The following is a 21,051-nucleotide window of genomic DNA, read 5'->3' as shown; positions in this document are numbered from 1 at the left end:
ATTATCTGTAATAGGGATAAGCTAAAAGCTTTTCCAATAAGATCAAGGCTGAAAAAAAGATGTTCACACTATCACCATTACTATTCAATATTGTTCTAGAAATACTAGCTAAAGCAATAAGACAAGAAAAAAATATTAAAGGAATAAGCACAGGCAATGAGAAACCTCCACTATTATTCTTTGCAGGTAATAAAAATGTTTACTTAGAAAATCCTAGAGTCAACTAAAAAACTAATTGAAACAGCTAATAACTTCAGCAAAGTTGAAGGATGCTAAATAACTTCCCACAAATCATCAGCATTTCTTTATATTACTAGCAAAACCCAGCAGGAAGAGATAGAAGAAGAAATTTTACTTGAAAAACTGCAGACAGTATAAAATACTTGGAGTTTACCTGCAAAAGGAACACAAACAGAAATTATATGAACATACCTACAAAACACTCTTCATACAAATAAAGACATCTAAATACTAAATATTAATTGTTCATGAGTATGCCAAGCAAATACAATAAAAATTACAATAATACTTAATTTATTCAATAACATACCAAATGAATTACTAAAGAAATAATTTAGAAAAGATAGTGATAAATGTTAGAGGGAATGTGGGAAAATTGGGACACTGATACATTGTTGATGGAGTTGTGAACGGATCCAACCATCCTGGAGAGCAATCTGGAACTATGTCCAAAAGGCTAAAAAACTGTGCACACACCTTTGATCCAGCGGTGTCTCTACTAGTTCTATATCCCAAAAAGATCATAAAGGAGGGAGAGGGACCCACATGTGCAAAAATGTTTATAGCAGATCTCGGCAGGGAACTGGAAACTGAATAGATGCCCATCAGGTGGAGAATGGCTGAATAAATTATGGTATATGAAGGTGATGGAATATTATTGTTCTGTAAGGAACGACCAGCAGGATGATTTCAGAGAGGTTTGGAGAGACTTACATGAACTGATGCTAAGTAAAATGAGCAGAACCAGGAAATCATTATACATGGCAACAACAAGATTATAACAATTTTGATCAATTGTGATGGACGTGGCTCTCTTCAACAATGAGATGATTCAGCTCAGTTCTACTTGTGCAGAGATGAAGAGAGCCATTTACACCCAGAGAGAGGCCTGTGGGAAGTGAGTGTGGTCACAACATATTTTTACTATTTTTATTATTATTTGCTCACTTTTTTGTATTTTCTCATTTTCCCCTTTTTGAGCTGATTTTTCTTTTTTTTTTCTTTTTTTTTTTTAATTTTTCTTTTTTATTTTTAATTAAAGCTTTTTATTACAAGATAGATATATGCATGGGTAATTTTTCTTTTTTTCTTTTTTTTTTTTTTTTACTTAATAATTTTTTATTATATATATATTTTTTATAATATTATCCCTTGTATTCATTTTTCCAAATTATCCCCCCCTCCCTCTATTCCCTCCCCCCGATGACAGGCAATCCCATACATTTTACATGTGTTACAATATAGTCTAGATACAATACATGTGTGTGAATATCATTTTCTTGTTGCACAATAAACATTAGATTCCGAAGGTACATGCAACCTGGGCAGACAGATATTAGTGCTAACAATTTACATTCACTTCCCAGTGTTTCTTCTCTGGGTGTAGCTACCTCTGTCCATCATTGATCAACTGGAAGTGAGTTGGTTTTTCTTTATGTTGAAGATTTCCACTTCCATCAGAATACATCCTCATACAGCATTGTTGCTGAAGTGTACAGCGATCTTCTGGTTCTGCTCATTTCACTCAGCATCAGTTGATTTAAGTCTCTCCAGGCCTCTCTGTATTCCTCCTGCTGGTCATTTCTTACAGAGCAATAATATTCCATAACCTTCATATACCATAATTTACCCAACCATTCTCCAACTGATGGGCATCCATTCATCTTCCAGTTTCTAGCTACAACAAAAAGAGCTGCCACAAACATTTTAGCACATATTTGTCTCTTTCCACTCTTTAGTATTTCTTTGGGATATAATCCCAGTAGTAGCGCTGCTGGGTCAAAGGGTATGCACAGTTTGATAACTTTTTGGGCATAATTCCAGATTTTGAGCTGATTTTTCTTGTGCAGAATGATAAATGTGGAAATATGTATAGAAGAATTACCCATGTTTGACATAAAATAGATTGCTTGATGTCTGGAGAGTTGGAGGAAGGGAAGGAGACAATTTTTTTTTTTTTGGGGGGGGGGGAGGCAATTAGGGTTAAGTGACTTGCTAAGACTGTGGTTGAATTTGAATTCAGGTCTTCCTGACCAGGGTCAGCTCTCTATCCATTGAGCCATCTAGCTGACCTGGGAGAAAAATTTGGAGCACAAGGTTTTGCAAAGGTGAATGTTGAAAACAATCTTTGCATATATCTTGAAAATAACAATCTACTACTTTTAAAAAATAAAGAAATACTTTTTAGAGCTAAAGCAAAATTATAAGAAAATATCAAGAATATCAAAAGAATTAATAAAAAAACAGAAAGGAAAGGAGACTAGTAGTATTAGATTTCAAACTTTACTACAAAGAGGTAATTCTGAAAACAATTTGGTATTGAGTAAAAATTAGAAATCTTGATCAATAGAACAAATTAGGAACATAATCTACAGAAGCAAAAAATCTCAATAACTTGGGGTTTGAGAAATCCAAAGAGCCCAGTTATTGGTGTAAGAGCTCACTATTTGACAAAACTGTTGGGAAAATTAGAAAGTTGACTGGCAGAAATGGACACATGATGTAGACATAAAGGCATATCATAAAGAAATTAGTGGAATATAGAAGAAATTATCTGTCAGATCTATGGATTGGAGAAGAGTTCATGACCAAGTAATTAATAAACATTTAATAAGCATCTATGTGTCAGGCAAGGGATACTGTATCCATTGTACAGTGGTAGTCAAGAAAAGCTGAGTTCAAATCTGATCTTATACACTTACTAGTTGTGTGATCCAGAGAAGTTATGTTAGCCTGTTTGCCCCAGTTCCCTCATCATAAAATAGACTGCAGAAGGAAATGGTGAGACATTTGTGTCTTTGCCAAAATTCCAAATGGGATCATGAAGAATTAGATATGGCTAAGTGAATCAACTACAACAACAAATGTATTAGCTACTGTGCTAAGTGCTAGAGTTCCAAAAACAGGCAAAACATAGTTCCTACCATCAAGGAACTTATCATATAGAGACAGATTCATTGGAATTAAAATAGATAATTTTTTACAAAAAAAAAAAAAAAAAAAAAAAAGATTTTGCACAAGCAAAATCTATGTAAACTAAAATTGGGAGAAAAGAAGAAAACGAGGGGGGGGAGTGATAAATTTCTTGGTAAATTTCTCTGAAAAAAAATTATTTCTAAAATATGTAGGGAACTTAAATTTATAAAAATAAATCATTCCTCAGTTGATAGTCAAAGGATATGAATAGGTTTCTTCAGAGAGAAAAAAAATCCATCTAGCAAAAAGTACTCTAAATTCTAATAATTAAATATATATAAATTAGATAACTCTACGGTATTACCTCACAGTCACTAGACTGGCCAAGTTGGCAAAAGTGGAAAATTACAGATGCTGAAGGGGTTGTGGAAAAACAGATTCTTTAATATCTTGTTAGTAGAGTTGTGAACTAATCCAACCTTTTTGGAAAGCAATTTGGAACTATACCTTGAAAGTTGTTAAATGTAATTACTTTTTGACCTAGTGACACCAAGTTTATGACCCAAAGAGATCAAAGAAAGAGGAAAAATATCAGAGATTTTTACCAGGTTTCTTGTTTTTGTTTTTGTTTTTTTGAGGTAAGAAAAAAAAAAAAAAACCCAAGGCATTGTCCATCAATTGCAGAATGACTGAGCAAGTTGCTATATGAATATGATATAATACTATTGAACTACAAGATATGCTTTCCTCTTCTTCCTCCTGCTCCTTCTATAGTTAATGAAGGAATTTGTTTTATACAACTTTATATATTTGCAAAGGACTTTGTTTTTCTTGCCTTCTCAGTGGATGGGAAGGAGAAAATTTAGTGCTGAAAATAAAATAAAATTGGGGGAAAAGATTTTTTTTTCATAGCATTCAAGATTCCAAAGTTATTCTTAACTAATTTAGGATTAACACTCCTAATTTAAGGGAGGTTCTTTCTTATATTCAACTCAAACAAAGCTGTTTCATCTAATGTTTCATCTAATAAAACAGATCACAAATCATTCATGACCATCCATCTGGTATGATCTTGTCTGCATTCTCTCATAAGTTCATCAAAGGATGTTGATTTAACATAGTGAAGATTTTCTTCTGACATTCTGAAGATACCAGTGAAGCACTTAGTTCATCCACCTGTTATTCTTCACATGTATTAAATTGACTAGCCTATCTTTTTATTTAGGAAAAAAAATCTTACTATATTTATATCTTGTTTTTACATCACTTTCATTTCTGATTATATCATTTCTTCTATCCAACAAGCCATTTCTTATATTGTTTAAAAAGATACAGTAAAACAAAATGACTAAATTAACTCTGTCAGACCATATATTATTAAATGCCCATTGTCCCCAAGAAAATAGAAAAACATTTTTTTTAACTCTTCTTTGGACCTAAAAAAAAATTGTTAAAATTAATACTTAACATAGACCTTGTATCTGTATTTCTTCCCTTTCCCTCTAATGGACCTCCTAAAATACATATCTAAGGACTCTAGATGAACTCTTGCCTTGCGTGCCTTGGAGAATATGTAAAAGCTGGGTTAGCTGGTGGGATCTGCACATGCACTGAGTCCATTAGCTAGTTGCTCATGACAGGGATATTTTGCAAGTATATTTGGGCAAGTCTAAAAAGTGAGCTGGTGTAACAAGCTTGCATTGCCACCTAGTGGCCGCCCTAGTTATATCACCCTCTCAACAAGTTCCAGCCCCGCTAAGCCCTGAGATAGAGCACAGTCCTTGTGAGACCTGGGACTTTCCTTGGGGGGAAGGCAGTACTTTACTAATGGCATAGTATGTGGGATAGTGAGTACATTTAATACATTCATTTGCACTGATGCTTCATGGTGCTAAGGAAAATGGATTTTCATAATATTTACCTTCCCTTCCTGTGCACTTTAAAAAATCATGCAACCTAGGTTCCTACATGTCCTCTTGGTTCCAGCATCTTCCAGGTAAGTACACAGACAATGCTTACTCACTTATCCTCAGGCGTCTGAGACCATAGTGGGGATGAGCAAAAATAAAACCTCATAAATGTAAGGAAGGGAAGTCAAGCCTGAGGAAGAGATTCTGCACCACTTGGTGCATTCAGTGAATGAAGTGTGACTGTCTGGGGTCTGTGGGCTATTCACTTTTTTCTAGTTCTTCCAGCTCAGTTTCACATTGAGACAGTTCTTATGCACTATTGCTGTGTCCTGAATGAAAAGCAGTTATATGAGAGTAGATAGTCCTCATTTTGAGCCAGCTTCTTCTTAATTCTGCAGAATTCATTGCTATGGGCCAACTTTTCCTCCCACCTCTCCAACTACTTCTTCTCTGAGTCCTATTCCTCTTTTCACCACCTCTGCCTCTTTAATATAGGCCATTTGCAATGTTCACCAAAGCCCCCTTCTCTAAAATTATTCCACTGATACTGGCTCACCCTCCTAACTTCAATGTTCATTTCCTCCAGATGATTTCAAAATCTTTATGTCCAGCCCCTGATGACTCCCTGACTTCTACAATGGTATTTCATTCATTTATTAAGAGTTTTAATAAAAATAATTTATTAAGTCCTTACTAAGAATATAAAATCAAAAACGAAATTGCTCCTGTCCTCAAGGAACTTACATTCTACTAGGTGTAAACAACATGTAGGACTCAAATTCAAAAATTATACGAAGGCTATGGTGGAGAGAGGGGAAGGAAATCCATTGACTATTGAACTTACATTAAGCCTTGTTTAGGCTGAGACACTTAACTGAGCCTTGAAGGAAGCTAGGAATTTTCACAAGTAGAAAGAAGAGGAAGGAATGGATTGCAAGTAAGGGGGACAGCTTAGGCAAAAGCCTGGAGATGGGAGATAAAATGTTGAGTGTAAGGGAGAGCAAAAAGATCAATCTGGCTGAACTCAAGTGGATGAGGTAGATTAAGGTCCTGGAAAGGAAGGCCAGTGGGCACATTGCAAAGGGCTTGAAAGGCCAAACAAAGGGGTTCCTATTTTATCTTATAGAGAGGAAATACCTTAAGCATGGGGTGGGAGAGTTCTTAATAATTTTCTAGCTATTAAGGACAGATTAAAGAGGGGAAAGAATGGAGGTTAATTCAGAGATTTTCTTTCTTATTTTTTTTTAAATTAATTTTATAATTATACATATTTTTGACAGTATATATGTATAATTTTTTTTTATAACATTATCCCTTGTATTCATTTTTCTAAATTTTCCCCTCCCTCCCTCTACTCCTTCTCCTAGATGACAGGCAATCCCATACATTTTACATGTGTTACAGTATAATCTAGATACAATATATGTGTATAAATCCAATTTTCTTGTTGCACATTAAGTATTGGATTCCGAAGGTATAAGTAACCTGGGTAGATAGACAGTAGTGTTAATATTTTACATTCAATTCCCAGTGTTCCTTCTCTGGGTGTAGTTATTTCTGTCCATCATTGATCAGCTGGAAGTGAGTTGGATCTTCTTTATGTTGAAGATATCCACTTCCATCAGAATACATCTTCATACAGTATTGTTGTTGAAGTGTATAGTGATCTTCTGGTTCTGCTCATTTCATTCAGCATCAGTTCATGCAAGTCTCTCCAAGCCATCTCTGTATTCCTCCTGCTGGTCATTTCTTACAGAACAATAATATTCCATAACCTTCATATACCATAATTTACCCAACCATTCTCCAATTGATGGACATCCATTCATCATCCAGTTTCTAGCCATTACGAAAAGAGCTGCTACAAACATTTTGACACACACGGTCCCTTTCCCCTCCTCAGTATTTCTTTTTTTTAATTTTTTTTAATTTTTATTATTAAAAGCTTTTTCTTTTCTTTTTTTTTATTTTATTTTATAATTATAACATTCTTTTGACAGTACATATGCATGGGTAATTTTTTACAACATTATCCCTTGTACTTACTTCTATTCAGATTTTTTCCCTTCCTCCCCCAACCCCCTCCCCCAGATGGCAAGCAGTCTTATATATGTTAAATATATTACAGTATATTCTAGATACAATATATGTGTGTAGAACCGAATTTTTTGTTGCACAGGAAGAATTGGATTCAGAAGGTAAAAATAACAGTTTACATTCATTTCCCAGTGTTCCTTTTCTGGATGTAGCTGGTTCTGTCCATCATTAATCAATTGGAATTGGATTAGCTCTTCTCTATGTTGAAGAAATCCACTTCCATCAGCATACATCCTCGTACAGTATCATTGTTGAAGTGTATAATGATCTTCTGGTTCTGCTCGTTTCACTCAGCATCAGTTGATGTAAGTCTCTCCAAGCCTCTCTGTATTTCTCCTGTTGGTCATTTCTTATAGAACAATAATATTCCATAACATTCATATACCATAGTTTACCTAACCATTCTCCAATTGATGGACATCCATTCATCTTCCAGCTTCTAGCCACTATGAAAAGGGCTGCCACAAACATTTTGGCACATACAGGTCCCTTTCCCTTCTTTAGTAGTTCCTTGGGATATAAGCCCAGTAGTAGCACTGCTGGATCAAAGGGTACAGTTTGATAACTTTTTGGGCATAGTTCCGAATTGCTCTCCAGAATGACCGGATTCTTTCACAACTACACCAACAATGCATCAGTGTCCCAGTTTTTCCACATCCCCTCCAACAGTCATCCTTATTTGTTCCTGTCATCTTAGCCAATCTGACAGATGTGTAGTGGTATCTCAGAGTTGTCTTAATTTGCATTTCTCTGATCATTAGTGATTTGGAACACTTTCATATGAGTGGATATAGTTTCAATTTCATCATCTGAGAATTGTCTGTTCATATCCTTTGACCATTTATCAGTTGGAGAATGGTTTGATTTCTTATAAATTAAGATCAATTCTCTATATATTTTGGAAATGAGACCTTTATCAGAACCTTTAACTGTAAAAATATTTTTGCAATTTGTTACTTCCCTTCTAATCTTGTTTGCATTAGTATTGTTTGTACAGAAACTTTTTAGTTTGATGTAATCAAAATCTTCTATTTTCTGATTGATAATGATCTCTAGTTCTTCTCTGGTCATAAATTCCTTCCTCCTCCACAGGTCTGAGAGGTAGACTATCCTCTGTTCCTCTAATCTATTTATGATCTCATTCTTTATGCCTAAATCATGGACCCATTTTGATCTTATCTTGGTATATGGTGTTAAGTGTGTATCCATATCTAATTTCTGGCATACTAATTTCCCAACAGTTTTTTTCAAATAATGAATTTTTATCCCTAATGTTGGTATCTTTGGGTTTATCAAACACTAGATTTGCTCAGATGTACCCTTTTTTGTCCTTTGTACCTAATCTGTTCCACTGATCAACCGGTCTATTTCTTAGCCAATACCAAATGGTTTTGGTGACTGCTGGCATATAATATAGCTTTAGATCAGGTATACCTAGACCACCTTTATCTGACTTTTTTTTTTTCATTAATTCCCTTGAAATTATCAACCTTTTATTCTTCCATATGAACTTTGTTGTTATTTTTTCTAAGTCACTAAAATAGTTTCTTGGGAGTCTGATTGGTATAGCACTAAATAAATAGATTAGTTTGGGGAGTATTGTCATCTTTATTATATTCGTTCATCCTATCCATGAGCACTGGATGTCTTTCCAATTATTTAAATCTGACTTTATTTTTGTGGCAAGTGCCTTCTTTAATTTTGTTCATATAATTCCTGACTTTTCTTTGGTAGATGGATTCCCAAATACTTTATGTTCTCGACATTTGTTTGGAATGGAATTTCTCTTTGTATCTCTTGCTGTTGCAATTTATTGGTGATGTATAAAAATGCTGAGGATTTATGTGGATTTATTTTGTACCCAGCAACTTTGCTAAAGTTGTGAATTATTTCTAATAACTTTTTATTAGAATCTCTGGGGTTTTCTAAGTATACCATTATATCATCTGCAAAGAGTGAATTCAGAGACTTTCAATAAACAAGGGGAGAAGTAATCAGGGCCTGAACCAGGCAGAGGACTCGGGAATGGAGAAAAAGGTATGAATGTGAAAGATGTAATGGTGGAATTGACAAAGCTTGGTAATTGATTGGCATTGGAACTGAGGAACATCAAAGGGTAGAGAATACCTCTGAAGTCCGGTACCTGAATGACTGGAAAGGTGATGATCCTTCAAGAGAAATAAGGAAATTAGGGAAGTAGACATTATGTTTGTCAGGGGAAGGGAACAAACTTTCATTAGTGCCTGATATGTGCCAGATGCCCTATTAAGTAATTTACAGTTATCTTCTCATTTGATCCTCACCGCAATTCTGGGAGGCAGATGCTCTTATTATCCCTATTTTGCATCTGAAAGGAACTGAAGTTAATTAACTTACCCAGGTTCACATATAAATTGTAATTGTCTGAGGCTGATTTAAACTTGGGTCTCCAGGCCCTGTACTCCTCACTGCACCATCCATCTGTCTTTTGTAGAGAAAGTTAATGATTTGTTTTAAATATATGAAGTTTAAGATGTCTAAAGGACATCTAGTTGGAAATACCCAATAATTAGTTAGTTACTGGATCAGGATAGTGCCTAGAGCCAGATATATAGTTGTAGGAGCCACCTGCATAAAAATGATACTTGAGATCCTGGGATTGAGCCTTACTAAGGCTAATCTGCTGATTCAGTTCTGGCTTGGGAAGAAATGAGATACTTGCAGACTTATAACAAAAGGAAATTTGTTCACGGTAGCTTGGAGACAATAATCAGCAACAGCATTTGTTCATTTGGGTGTAGTTCTCTTGGCTTTCATTCTTGTCATGATAGGATTCAGGTCAAAAAGTAATAAATGCAACAATACAAAGTCCATTTCTTGGTGTTTATTTTATAAATATCTTAACAGAAGTAGGAATTATTTAGCCAAATCTTTAACATCTCTAAAGAAATAAATTATTCTTAAGCTTTTTTTAAAAAGGAAGGGGGCAGAATGTTGATTTTTACAGAAATGGGAAATTTATCAGGACTGACAAATACCATCTACTCACCTGCTGAACTTTTTTTCCCTATTTTTTTTTTTTTTTTACTTTTTTCTCACTTAATAGTATTGTGTTTGTCCAGTTACATGTAAAAATAGTTTTCAACATTTACTTTTATAAGATTTTGATTTCCAGTTTTTCTTTTTTTTTCCCCCTCTCTTCCTTCCTCCCTAAGACAGCAAGCAATTTGATATAGATTGTATATGTACAATCATTAAACATACTCCCACTTTAGTCATGTTGTGAAAGAAGAATCAGAAGAAAAGGAGAAAATCATGACAAAGAAAAAATAACAAAAAAAGTGAAAATAGTATGTTTTGATCTGTATTTAGACTCTATAGTTCTTTCTTTGGATGTGGATACATGCTGAACTATTATGCTTTAGGTGACCAGAAAGCTACATCAGTGGTTCAATGATTCAAACCATAGTCCTCTGGACCAGTTAAATCTGAAAAATGATTTTTTTTTCAGGGAAAAACTAGGACTTCCCAATCTTATTCTCATTCCAAATTAGATATTGCTCCTTACCCTCCATCCCTTACTGGAAAAGTCCTATAAAACCTAGTAGGGTAGACGTGTCAAAATATGGTGGCCTACAAGGACCAAACCAGATGGAAATGTAATTTTAAAATATTTAACAAAATAAAAAATACAATAAAGTAGATAAAGCATTGTATTTAAAATCTAAATCAATATACAGCCTGCAAGGATCCTTATGTAGGAATAGAGGTTTGTTGTTGTTATTTATCTTCATTCTTGAAGAAGACCATCAATGTCAAGGAAAGGATGCTATGATATGCAAATGAATCAGATTTGAGTGAGAGAGGACTGTGCAAAGTCACCTGTCTCACTTTGCCCTCCACAGCCATCTGGATACAGTGGCCAGATATAAATTAGCATGACTGGCAATGGCCTTGGATGGAAGTTGGATACTGTGGGGGCCTTCTATCACTTAAATGGTGTTAGGGCTTTAATTACCAGGACATGGTCTTTTTCTGTTCTGTGCTCCTAAGCCCCACCAACCCAAAATGTCCTCTTCCTATATAAAATATTTTTCCCAGTTTATTGCTTCCCTTTTAATCTTATCTGCATTGGCTTTCTTTATACAAAAACTTTTTAACTTAATATAAACAAAATTATCCATTTTGCATTCAATAATGCATTCCAGTTCTTCTTTGGCCCACAAATTCCTTCCTTCTCCACAGATCTGAGAGGTAAACTGTCGTTTGTTCTAATTTGCTTATAATATCACTCTTTCCATCTAAATCATAAACCCATTTTGATCTTATTTTGATACAGGGTGTTAAATGTGAGTCAATACTTAATTTTTGCCATATTAATTTCCAATTTTCCCAGCACTTTTTGTCAAATAGTGAGTTCTTATCCCAAAAGCTGGGGTGTGTGGGTTGTGGAGACCTCGACCTTTTTAAGCTAAGGTCTTTAACAGGTCTCAGTTCAACTGAAGCAATGACTATAAAGTAATTAAGGCTAGTTAAGAAATTTGACAGAGATATGAAAATATGGTAAAAGGTAAAATATGGATGAAGGATTAAACAAAAGAGATCAAGGAATGGTCAGATAGATAGGAGGTGAACCAGTAGACAGGAGTGTCAAGGAAACATAGAGAGGAGAAAGTATTCAAAAAGAGAAGGCAATCAGCAGTGTCAACTACTACAAAGACATCAAGAAGTATCAGGAACAAGAAAAAGTTATTGGAATTAGAATTAGCCAGGAATTTATTTTATTTTATTTTAATAGTTTTTATTTACCAGATATATGCATGGATAATTTTACAACATTGACAATTGCCAAACCTTTTGTTCTAATTTTTCTCCTCCTTCCCCCCACCCCCAGATGGCAGGTTGACCAATACATATTAAATATGTTAAAGTATAAATTAAATACAATATATGTATACATGTCCAAACAGTTGTTTTACTGTACAAAAAGAATCAGACTTTGACACAGTGTACAATTAGCCTGTGAAGGAAATCCAAAATGCAGGCAAACAAAAATAAAGAGATTGGGAATTCTATATAGCGGTTCATAGTCGTCTCTCAGAGTTCTTTTGGTGGGTGTAGCTGGTTCAGTTCATTACTGCTCTATTGGAACTGATTTGGTTCATCTCATTGTTGGAGAGGGCCACGTCCATCAGAATTGATCATCATATAGTATTGTTGTTGAAGTGTATAATGATCTCCTGGTCCTGCTCATTTCACTCAGCAGCAGTTCATGTCTCTCCAGGCCTCTCTGAAATCGTCCTGTTGGTCATTTCTTATAGAACAATAATATTCCATAACATTCATATACTACAGTTTATTCAGCCATTCTCCAATTGATGGGCATCCACTCAGTTTTCAGTTTCTGGCCACTACAAAAAGGGCTGCCACAAACATTTTTGCACACGTGGGTCCCTTTCCCTTCTTTAAGATCTCCTTGGGATATAAGTCCAGTAGTAACACTGCTGGGTCAAAGGGTATGCACAGTTTGATAACTTTTTGAGCATATTCCAAATTAGCCAGGAATTTATAACTTTGGAAATGGCAGTTTCAGTTGAATGATGTGGCAAGAGGATTTCAGATTTCAGAGGATATAAAAGAGTGATCATCTTGTCTTGAGAAAACCAGATAGCTAGAAAGTTGGGCTCAAATGAATCAATTGTATCTTCAATGAACATTGTTTCCTTGTGGGGGACTAAGTAAATCTCCTTTTGTTAACTGTTAGATGGACCACAAATTTCTCATTTTGATCCATTTCCCAACCTGAGGTACCCAAATATCAAACCTGGATTCTTACCCTTAGGAAAGATGTCTATTACTTCAAATAGTCTGCCTCCTAAACTCTGAGACTCCTTGGGGGTCCTCTGATGTTCTAGGTGCTCTCCTATATTTGGTGAGCCTCCTTTTTTCTGGTCAGTGTGACTTGGACATATGATCTCAAGTTCCATCTCACACACTCTCCAGTTACAATGGCCTGAACCACAGACTTCACCCTAGGGAGATTCATCCCAGAAGTTCTTACATAGCTTCAGATCACCAAGTGGGCCCAGAGCTTTTGAGGATAGATGGCTCATGCTTGGGGGGGGATGTTATTTATAGGGGTCCATACCCGGCCCCTAATCCTGAATGATGCAGTACAATTTCACGGATCTCCTTATCTACCCTGTGCTTCAGAAGCCCTTCCCAGAAAGTCTCCTTAGAAGAGAAGGTGCTTTTTACTCACTGCCTACTGAAGTTGATGACAGCAGCTGAACCTCATCCCTTTAGCTGCTGCAGCTGCTGTCCCCATGTCTGGCTCACATTTCACCGCTGATCTGCCCACGCCTGGGTGGTGAGGGAGGTTTGTGGCTAAGTCCTGACCATGCTAGTGGGGCTCCACCCAGCAAGTGGAATCCAATTGCTCCTGAAGCCAACTGGTCATACAGGCTGAAAAGCTAGGGTGGGGCCAAGGAAAGCCGGTCCCACAAACCTATTTCTTTCAGGAATTTCACTCCCTCCTTTAGAGATCCCCATCAGAAAGCTGACTGAAAAGGGAATCCATCATAAATGGCCAGATAGGAATAGTTAACTCCCAAAAGGAACAAAAGATGGTCCCCTGCTGGGTCCCCTTAACTGGCTTGGCAAAAGGAAGCCTTCCATGAGATCTCCAAGCCTTTGTTCAGGTGACTCATGTACTTGTTATTTAAACTGGTTCTTCAACCTCCCAAGTTCCCTGGTGGTGAAACAAGCCTGATTCAGTCCAACCAGGCTCAGGGTTGGTATGAAATGAGACGCTGGTAGATCATTAAACCTTTAATAAAAGGAAGTTGGCTAAACGATAGCATGGAAAGGATATTCAGCAAAAGTACACAGTTGTTACAGGTGGCCACAGCTCCCTTACTGAGTCAAGATGGCAAGTCTCAATCTTAAAGGCATGTCAATGATCCAGTAAAACAAAATAAGCAAATAAACAAAAACTGCTTACATGCTTACCATGTGCCAGGCACTTTGTTAAGCACAAGAGACAAACAAAACAAAACAAAACAAAAAAAAACAATTCCTGTTTTCAAGGAGCTCACACTATAACCAGAGAGAAAACATGTAAATAAATAAATAAACATACAAGAAGGTAATCTCAGAAGGGAGAAGGGAAAAGCACTAGAATGTAATTAGGATCTATTACCTTGTTTTTTAAAAAAATATTTTGGCAATTATATTTCTATATAATTGGTTTTTGGTTAACTATTTTATGTATTGGACTACCTGCTATGAACTATCATTCTGAGAAAGAGTCCATAAGCTTCACCAATTGTCAAAGAGGCATAGAACACAAAATGGGTTAGGAATGCTTCTGTGGAAGCTGGAAGAGGTTTTTTCCCCCCAATGCAATAAGTTGAGTCTTTTTTTTTTTAATTTATTTTTTTTATTAGAGCTTTTTATTTACAAAACATATGCAAGGGTAATTTTTCAACATTGACCCTTGCAAAATCTTTTGTTTCAAATTTTCCCCTCCTTCTCACACCCCTCCCCTAGATGGCAGGTAGTCCAATACATTAAATATGTTAAAATACATGTATAAACTGAGTCTTGAAGGAAGCTAGGGAAATAAAGGGCAAAAGTGAATAGAAATAGCATTCCTGGCATGAGGAATACCTAGTACAAAGGTACAGAAATGGAGCTGTATAATCTGGGACCATCTTTCTTTTAACATTATATATTATAATATTATAATGTATCCCCCTTCCCCTCACTACATACTTTATAATAATACCTTTTTATTTTTCAAAATACACGTAAAGATAAATTTCAACATTCATCCCTAGTAAAACCTTTTGTTCCAAATTTTTCTCCCTCCCTCCCCACCTTTCCCCTCCCCTACATAGCAAGTAATTCAACCTGTTAAACATGTGCAATTCTCCTCACTACATACTTTAGCTAAATTAGACCATTTTCTATCCTTTTTGTCTCAATTTATGCTCTCCATGTCTTTTAAAAATAATAATTAGCTTTTTATTTTTCAAAATACATGCAAAGATAGTTTTCAACATTCACCCTTGAAAAATCGTGTTCTACATCTTTTCTTGTCTGTGGCTTCTCCCATTAAGTCGCAAGGACATAGCACAGAGGAATGCTGCAACTAAGTTGCTGCAACTAATGTTAAAAGGAAGATGGTGCCAGATTATGCAGCTTCATCCTCCATTTCTGTACCTTTGTTCTAGTTATCCCCCATGCCAGGAATGCTATTTCTAGTCACTTTTGCCCTTTATTTCCCTATTACAGGGATGATCAGGGGAACATTAGGGAAGCCCCTCTTTAATAAGTCTCCCAATGAATTCGACACAATTACAAGGTGTGCACTTTTATGAGTCAGACACCCTTGGTAGATGTTGATCTGTGTCCTACTCTCTTACAGAAATGACAGGGAATTTTTTTTTTTTTAACTGTCTCCCAGTACTATGATTAGCTCTTTTTTTTCCCTGAGGCTGGGGTGAAGTGACTTACCCAGGGTCAAACAGCTAGGAAGTGTTAAGTGTCTGAGGCCACATTTGAACTCGGTTCCTCCTGAATTCAAGGCCGGTGCTCTATCCACTGCGCCACCTAGCTGCCCCGAGGCAAAGAATTTTAATAAGAAAAAAGACTGGTTTGGGAAATAACCGGTTAGCTAAGAATGGAATTTGGACTTTGGGGACTTCAGTTACCCAGGGATGATAGACAGCTGACCAAGGACGGAATTCATGCAGGTAAGAATGAACGTACTTGTTGGATGCACGCGCGCACCCCCCCCCCAAAAAAAAAAAAAAAAAAAAGAAATAGAAGACTCGATACCTTTATACCATCAATGGCTAGAACCGAGCGTATAATGACCTCCTGGTTCTGCTCGTTTCACTTAGTTCACTTAAGTGAACTTCAAACCGTGGAGTTTCTAATTTGAAGAAAAAAAAAGGACAAGTTCCTGAGGGTTCCTCACAACGCAGGCGGAATGGCGCCCCAGAGATCTGAGTTCAAATTTTGCCCGACACTCACCGGCAATGTGACTGTGGGCAAATCACTTACCTATTTCCTGTCTATTTCCGTGGGCAAATCACTTACCTATTTCCTGTCTATTTCCTCATCTGTAAAATGGGGACAACAGCATCTCCCTCGAAAGAGAGAATCAATCAACTAACATTTGAAAAGCTTTAATACCTATGTAATACTAGCCATCATTCTTCATACCCAGGGACAGGGGAAGGCTCTCTGAGAAATTAAAATGTTTCTGCAGCTCCCTCTGAAATATGACCTGTATCATTAACCTTTTCTCCATCACTTTAAGCCTAGAGACAAAACAAAAACCCAACGCTAACCCGCCGCATTAGCCGAGCTTCCGAGATATAAAAGCGCCCCTGGCACATTAACCCGAGGCGCTCAGAGGGCCGGCTGCGCACTCCGCCTTGCACCCACTACACACTTTGGTGCCTTTGCTTTGGCTACCCATCTTTTTCCCCCTAGTCCAAAGAGATTACGGGGCGGGGCCTTCCTTCTCTAACCACGCCCCTTACCCCGACTCTGAGCCCGCCTCAATTCCAAACCCTCCTCTTGTCCCGCCTTCCGGGAAGATAAGGGACGGGGCCTCGGAGTGGTTGGGGGCGATACGATAGGGACGCAGGCCTCTCGTGAGATCTCGCGAGAGCTCCTCAGGAGGCGGGGCTAGCCAGCGGCGGCTGGGAAGGAAGCCGGGAAGGACAGAGGGAGGCGGCGGCGGCGGCGGCTGAGGCGATTGGAGCCAACGGCCCCTCCTCCTTCTTCTCCTCCGCCTCCGCCCCCTCCCCTGAGGGACTCGGGCCGCGCACTCTCCGCTCCCCGCCTCGGGAACGAGCCAAGCTCGAGCCACGGCCCGGTGCCGCCCCCGCACTCCGCCCCGCCGCCGGTGCCGCCGCGCCCCCGCCGCGTCCGACATGAGCTTCTTGTTGTGAGTAGCAGCTGCCGCGCCCCCGCCCCGCCTGCGCCGCTCCTGCCCCTTTGTCCCTGGGCCCCTCGGGGTGCCCGGCTGTTGAGGCCTCCGGGCTTGGCTCTGGTGACTTCTCCGGACCCCCGCTTGGGTTCCTTCCCCTCCCTATTCCTGCCCCCACACCGTGACTGCAGCCCCGCCCCTAGCCACTCCTTCCCGGGCTGGGAAAGCGGGGTGGGGGAGGGGTCACCCTAGAGCTCGGACCTCCTTGCTTGCTCTACACGTGTGTGTCTGTGTGCCCTTATGTGTGTGTATAAGTATCAGTCATTCAGCATCTGCTGCATGTGTGGATGTATGACTGTGCATGTTTACACATTGCATATAGAGAGAGATAGGTGGGTGTGGGAGTCTATGTTATAGGGGCAGGTTTGTATGTGAGTGTAGAGCTATGTGGGCATGTGAGCACACATGTCTAGATACATGCACATGCGTACATTTACTTTCTGCATAGATCACATGTGTGTGTACAGCGATAGATGACTGTGCAGCCATATGCACACACACACACACACACACACACACACACACTCGTCGGGCCAAGGATACAAACTAAAGCAAAACTATCTCCTGCCCTCCGGGGACCTCACCATCCGGTGGGGGAAACGGTGTGCAAACTATGACCTACTAACTGGACAGAGGATAAACGAGCTGGGATGGGCAGGCGCAGTGGGAAAGGCTGTGTGTAAAAGAAGAGATTTTAGTCCGGAAGCCAGGGGAACTCTATTAATGAAGTCAGTGTGTAAGAGATCCCTTAACTCAAGAAGCTGCGGTCTGATGGGGGAGACAAGCATGTACACACATGCAGTACAGCCCCTCCTAAAACAAATGAGTACTGCAGACTTATCTAAGGTCACCCGGCTAGAGGAGGCTCCTCAGCACAGAAGATAGTTCTGTTTTCATTTGCAAACACCCAAAAAGACCAGTTTGGTCAGCCCACCAATATCATCAAGCCCATTGACAGAACTTGTGCCTGCTATTTGTGCGGCTTGTATCATCAATGCAGCCTTTATAGAATACTTATGACTACTACGTGTCTATTTTTTTTTTCCTGTACTAGAATTTGTTTAAAAGTGTTTGGGGAAGAAGAGAAGAGAATATTTTTTTTCTTAGAGTGTAGAATGGGCTATTATTGTCATTCAGTCATGTCCAGCTCTTGGTGATCCCTGAAGCAGAGCATACCAATTCTATCCTATCCACTCTTAAAAAAGAACAAAAAACTGGTCTGAGATTGGAGCAAGAATCATGGTCTCAATTTCATATCCATTGCTTTGATGAATGAATTACAATTTGCCCATGATTAGTCTGTGACCATGAAATGCTAATAATAAGTGCAGAGAGAAGGGCTTGTGAAGAAAGTCTCCGAGAACAGCCCTTTCTAGTTTCATTCTTATCCTTTTCCTAGTTTTCAGTAAATTGGCATCATGGAAACCTAAGATAGTTTCACTTCTCTTTTAACCTACAGCATTCATATTTAATATATAATTTTGGGGGGTATCCAGGTAAAATTTTAAATAAGTATGAACCCTTGCTACTACTTACTGTAGTAATATAGTATGTAGTAATAGACTACAGTAATATAGTACATAGTAATAGACTACAGTAATATAGTATATAGTAATAGACTACAGTAATATAGTATATAGACATAAAAGTAATACAAATTTCTGGTGAGCACAACTTCATTAACCTTTCTGGGTTTCCCTCAGTTTCATCTGTCAAATGAGGGATGTTAAAGCCAATGACTGAGGTTCCTTAGAGTATTAAATCTACATATAATCTTCTGAGTTCTGCTTCTGATTATGTGAAGACACATTTAGTGTACTTGATTCTTAAGCTTAAAATTCCTTCTCTTAAGTGTATTTCCTGTTTAGGTTTCTTAAGTGGAAATTGTGCTCTGTCCCAGAACAGGGCCTGGATCTTAACCATCTATTTTTTTTTTAAATTAATTTTATAATTATAACATTTTTTTTTGACAGTACATATGCATAGGTAATTTTTTTTTTTACAACATTATCCCTTGTACTCCCTTCTGTTCCGAATTTTTTCCCCTCCCCTCTACCCCCTTCCCTAGATGGCAGGCATTCCCATATAATTAAATATCTTATAGTATATCCTAGGTACAATATATATGTACAGAACCGAATTTTTGTTGTTGTTGCAAAGGAAGAATTGGATTCAGAAGGTAAAAATAATCTGGGGCTTAACCGTCTATGTAAAAAAGTTTTCTGATTCCAGATGTAATCAATACAGGCAGGCCTTTTAATTTAAGAGTTGCTGATTTGGAGTGCTGATTGCATTAGAAATTGGAAGGCTCTAAAGTGAGGCAGCTGATGTAACTGTGGCCATTATAAATTATTAGTGCATTCTACTCAGTAAAAAGCTTAGTGGGCTGAAGGAGTAAAGAGTCTTTTGGCAGAAGATAACAGTGAAAATAATCTTACTGCTTTTTTCCAAATGCAGATAGTCAAGACAGCAAACATTGATTAAGTATTGGGGGTACAAAGACAGGCTCTGCTCTTTGAGATCTCACAGTTTAAAGGGGGAGTTTGAACAACTCTGTATAAGCAAACTATATTCATGGTAAATTGGTGATCATCTGAAGGAGAAAGTATAACATTGAGGGGGGATTGTGAAAGGCTTCTTAGAGAAGATGGATTTTTAGCTGAGACCTGAAGGAAAGCAGGGAAGCCAATACAATTTCATTTTTAATGTGCCTCACTTATTCATAGAATTATGAAGCTAGGAGAAACTTGGGAGGAAAATTTCCTATTCTTAATTTTACAAACACTCCTCAAATTCCATATACCAATAAGATGATAAAAAAGATTTGCATGAGAAGCATTTTTATGGAAAAACACATGATTTCTACCCGTGACTTAACTTCTCTTCTAGTTTCTATTTCCTTCTTATTTGCTTCTAAAAATATTTCAGTGTTCCCCTTGTAGTTTTTTTTTTTTTTCCTTTTCTTTTTTTAGCATCACCATTGCCATTCTTCTTTCCTCAATTAAAATAGAAAGAAAACACCTTGGAACACATAAACATAGTGAAGTAAAACATCCAGAGTAGCTATGTTTAAAAATGTGTATCTCCAAAGAGTAACATACTTGCTCACAGTCTTTTGGGTATGTGGTTGTTATTTGCTTTGGTTTTCAATCTTTCAGAGTGATTTTTCTTTACAATGTTATCATTGTACAAATTATTCTCTGGGATTTGCTTCTTTTACTCTGCATCACTTTCTGCTTTCCAGGATATTCTGAAATCTCTTCTCCTTTCTCACAATACTATTTCATTACATTCACATACTACAGTTTATTTACATTCATATACTACAGTTTATTTAGTTATTCCCCAATTGATAGGGAATATGGAGTACTTTCTTGTTCTGTAGATAAAGAATGACCTGAGGAAAGGTCAATATCTGCCCAAGGTCACACAGGTTAGTACCTGAATTGGGAATAGAATTCTCCTCTCTTGACTCCTGTTATCCTTCTATTCTTTATCCTTAAAAAGCCAGAGATCAAATCAAGGCCCTAGAAATACTCCCAACTGCACACAATAATAGCATTGTAGGATATAGTTGGTTTTCTAACATGATATTAGTCCTGGATCCTTATGCCAGCATCATAGTCAGCTACAGTTTTACTTGGCTCTTCATATTTATAGCATTGTAAAAGGAAGCATTGCAAATCTCAAATAATTGCTTTTGTTTGTTCTTATCTTCCTAATGCTTTATAATCTAATGTTAATACAACATAGAGACTCCTTAAATGTGTTGACAACTTTGAAATCCTGTAGTTAAAAACTCTCTTCATGATCCTTGACTATTGCACTCTCAGTGATGTGCCTATAGAGTCTGTTCTCTTGGTTTACCTCTTGGAAATGTGTTCATTCTATAGTCTTTGA

General features: G+C 37.6%; 1 protein-coding gene and 1 long non-coding RNA gene across 2 annotated transcripts in view; one reads left to right on the top strand and one right to left on the bottom strand.

Moving 5' to 3' along the window:
• Window positions 1-14,577: 14,577 nt before the first annotated feature.
• On the bottom strand, window positions 14,578-16,765 carry LOC141546340 (uncharacterized). Its single transcript, XR_012483274.1, has 2 exons — window positions 16,251-16,765; window positions 14,578-16,214 (listed from the first exon to the last, which is right to left on the bottom strand). It is a non-coding gene; the product is annotated as an uncharacterized LOC141546340 (long non-coding RNA).
• Window positions 16,766-16,854: 89 nt separating this feature from the next.
• The window catches only part of MOB1B (MOB kinase activator 1B), a 74,173-nt gene continuing 69,976 nt past the window's right edge, over window positions 16,855-21,051 (top strand). Inside the window, exon 1 of the mRNA XM_074274087.1 lies at window positions 16,855-17,109. Within this exon, the coding sequence (XP_074130188.1) occupies window positions 17,096-17,109 (14 nt within the window). The 5' untranslated portion in view covers window positions 16,855-17,095. The remainder of the gene's footprint in view (window positions 17,110-21,051) is intronic.

This window comes from Sminthopsis crassicaudata, chromosome 6 (genome assembly GCF_048593235.1).
Source record: "Sminthopsis crassicaudata isolate SCR6 chromosome 6, ASM4859323v1, whole genome shotgun sequence".
Taxonomy (NCBI): Eukaryota; Metazoa; Chordata; class Mammalia; order Dasyuromorphia; family Dasyuridae; genus Sminthopsis; species Sminthopsis crassicaudata.
This window is presented reverse-complemented; position numbering and strand designations above follow the sequence as displayed.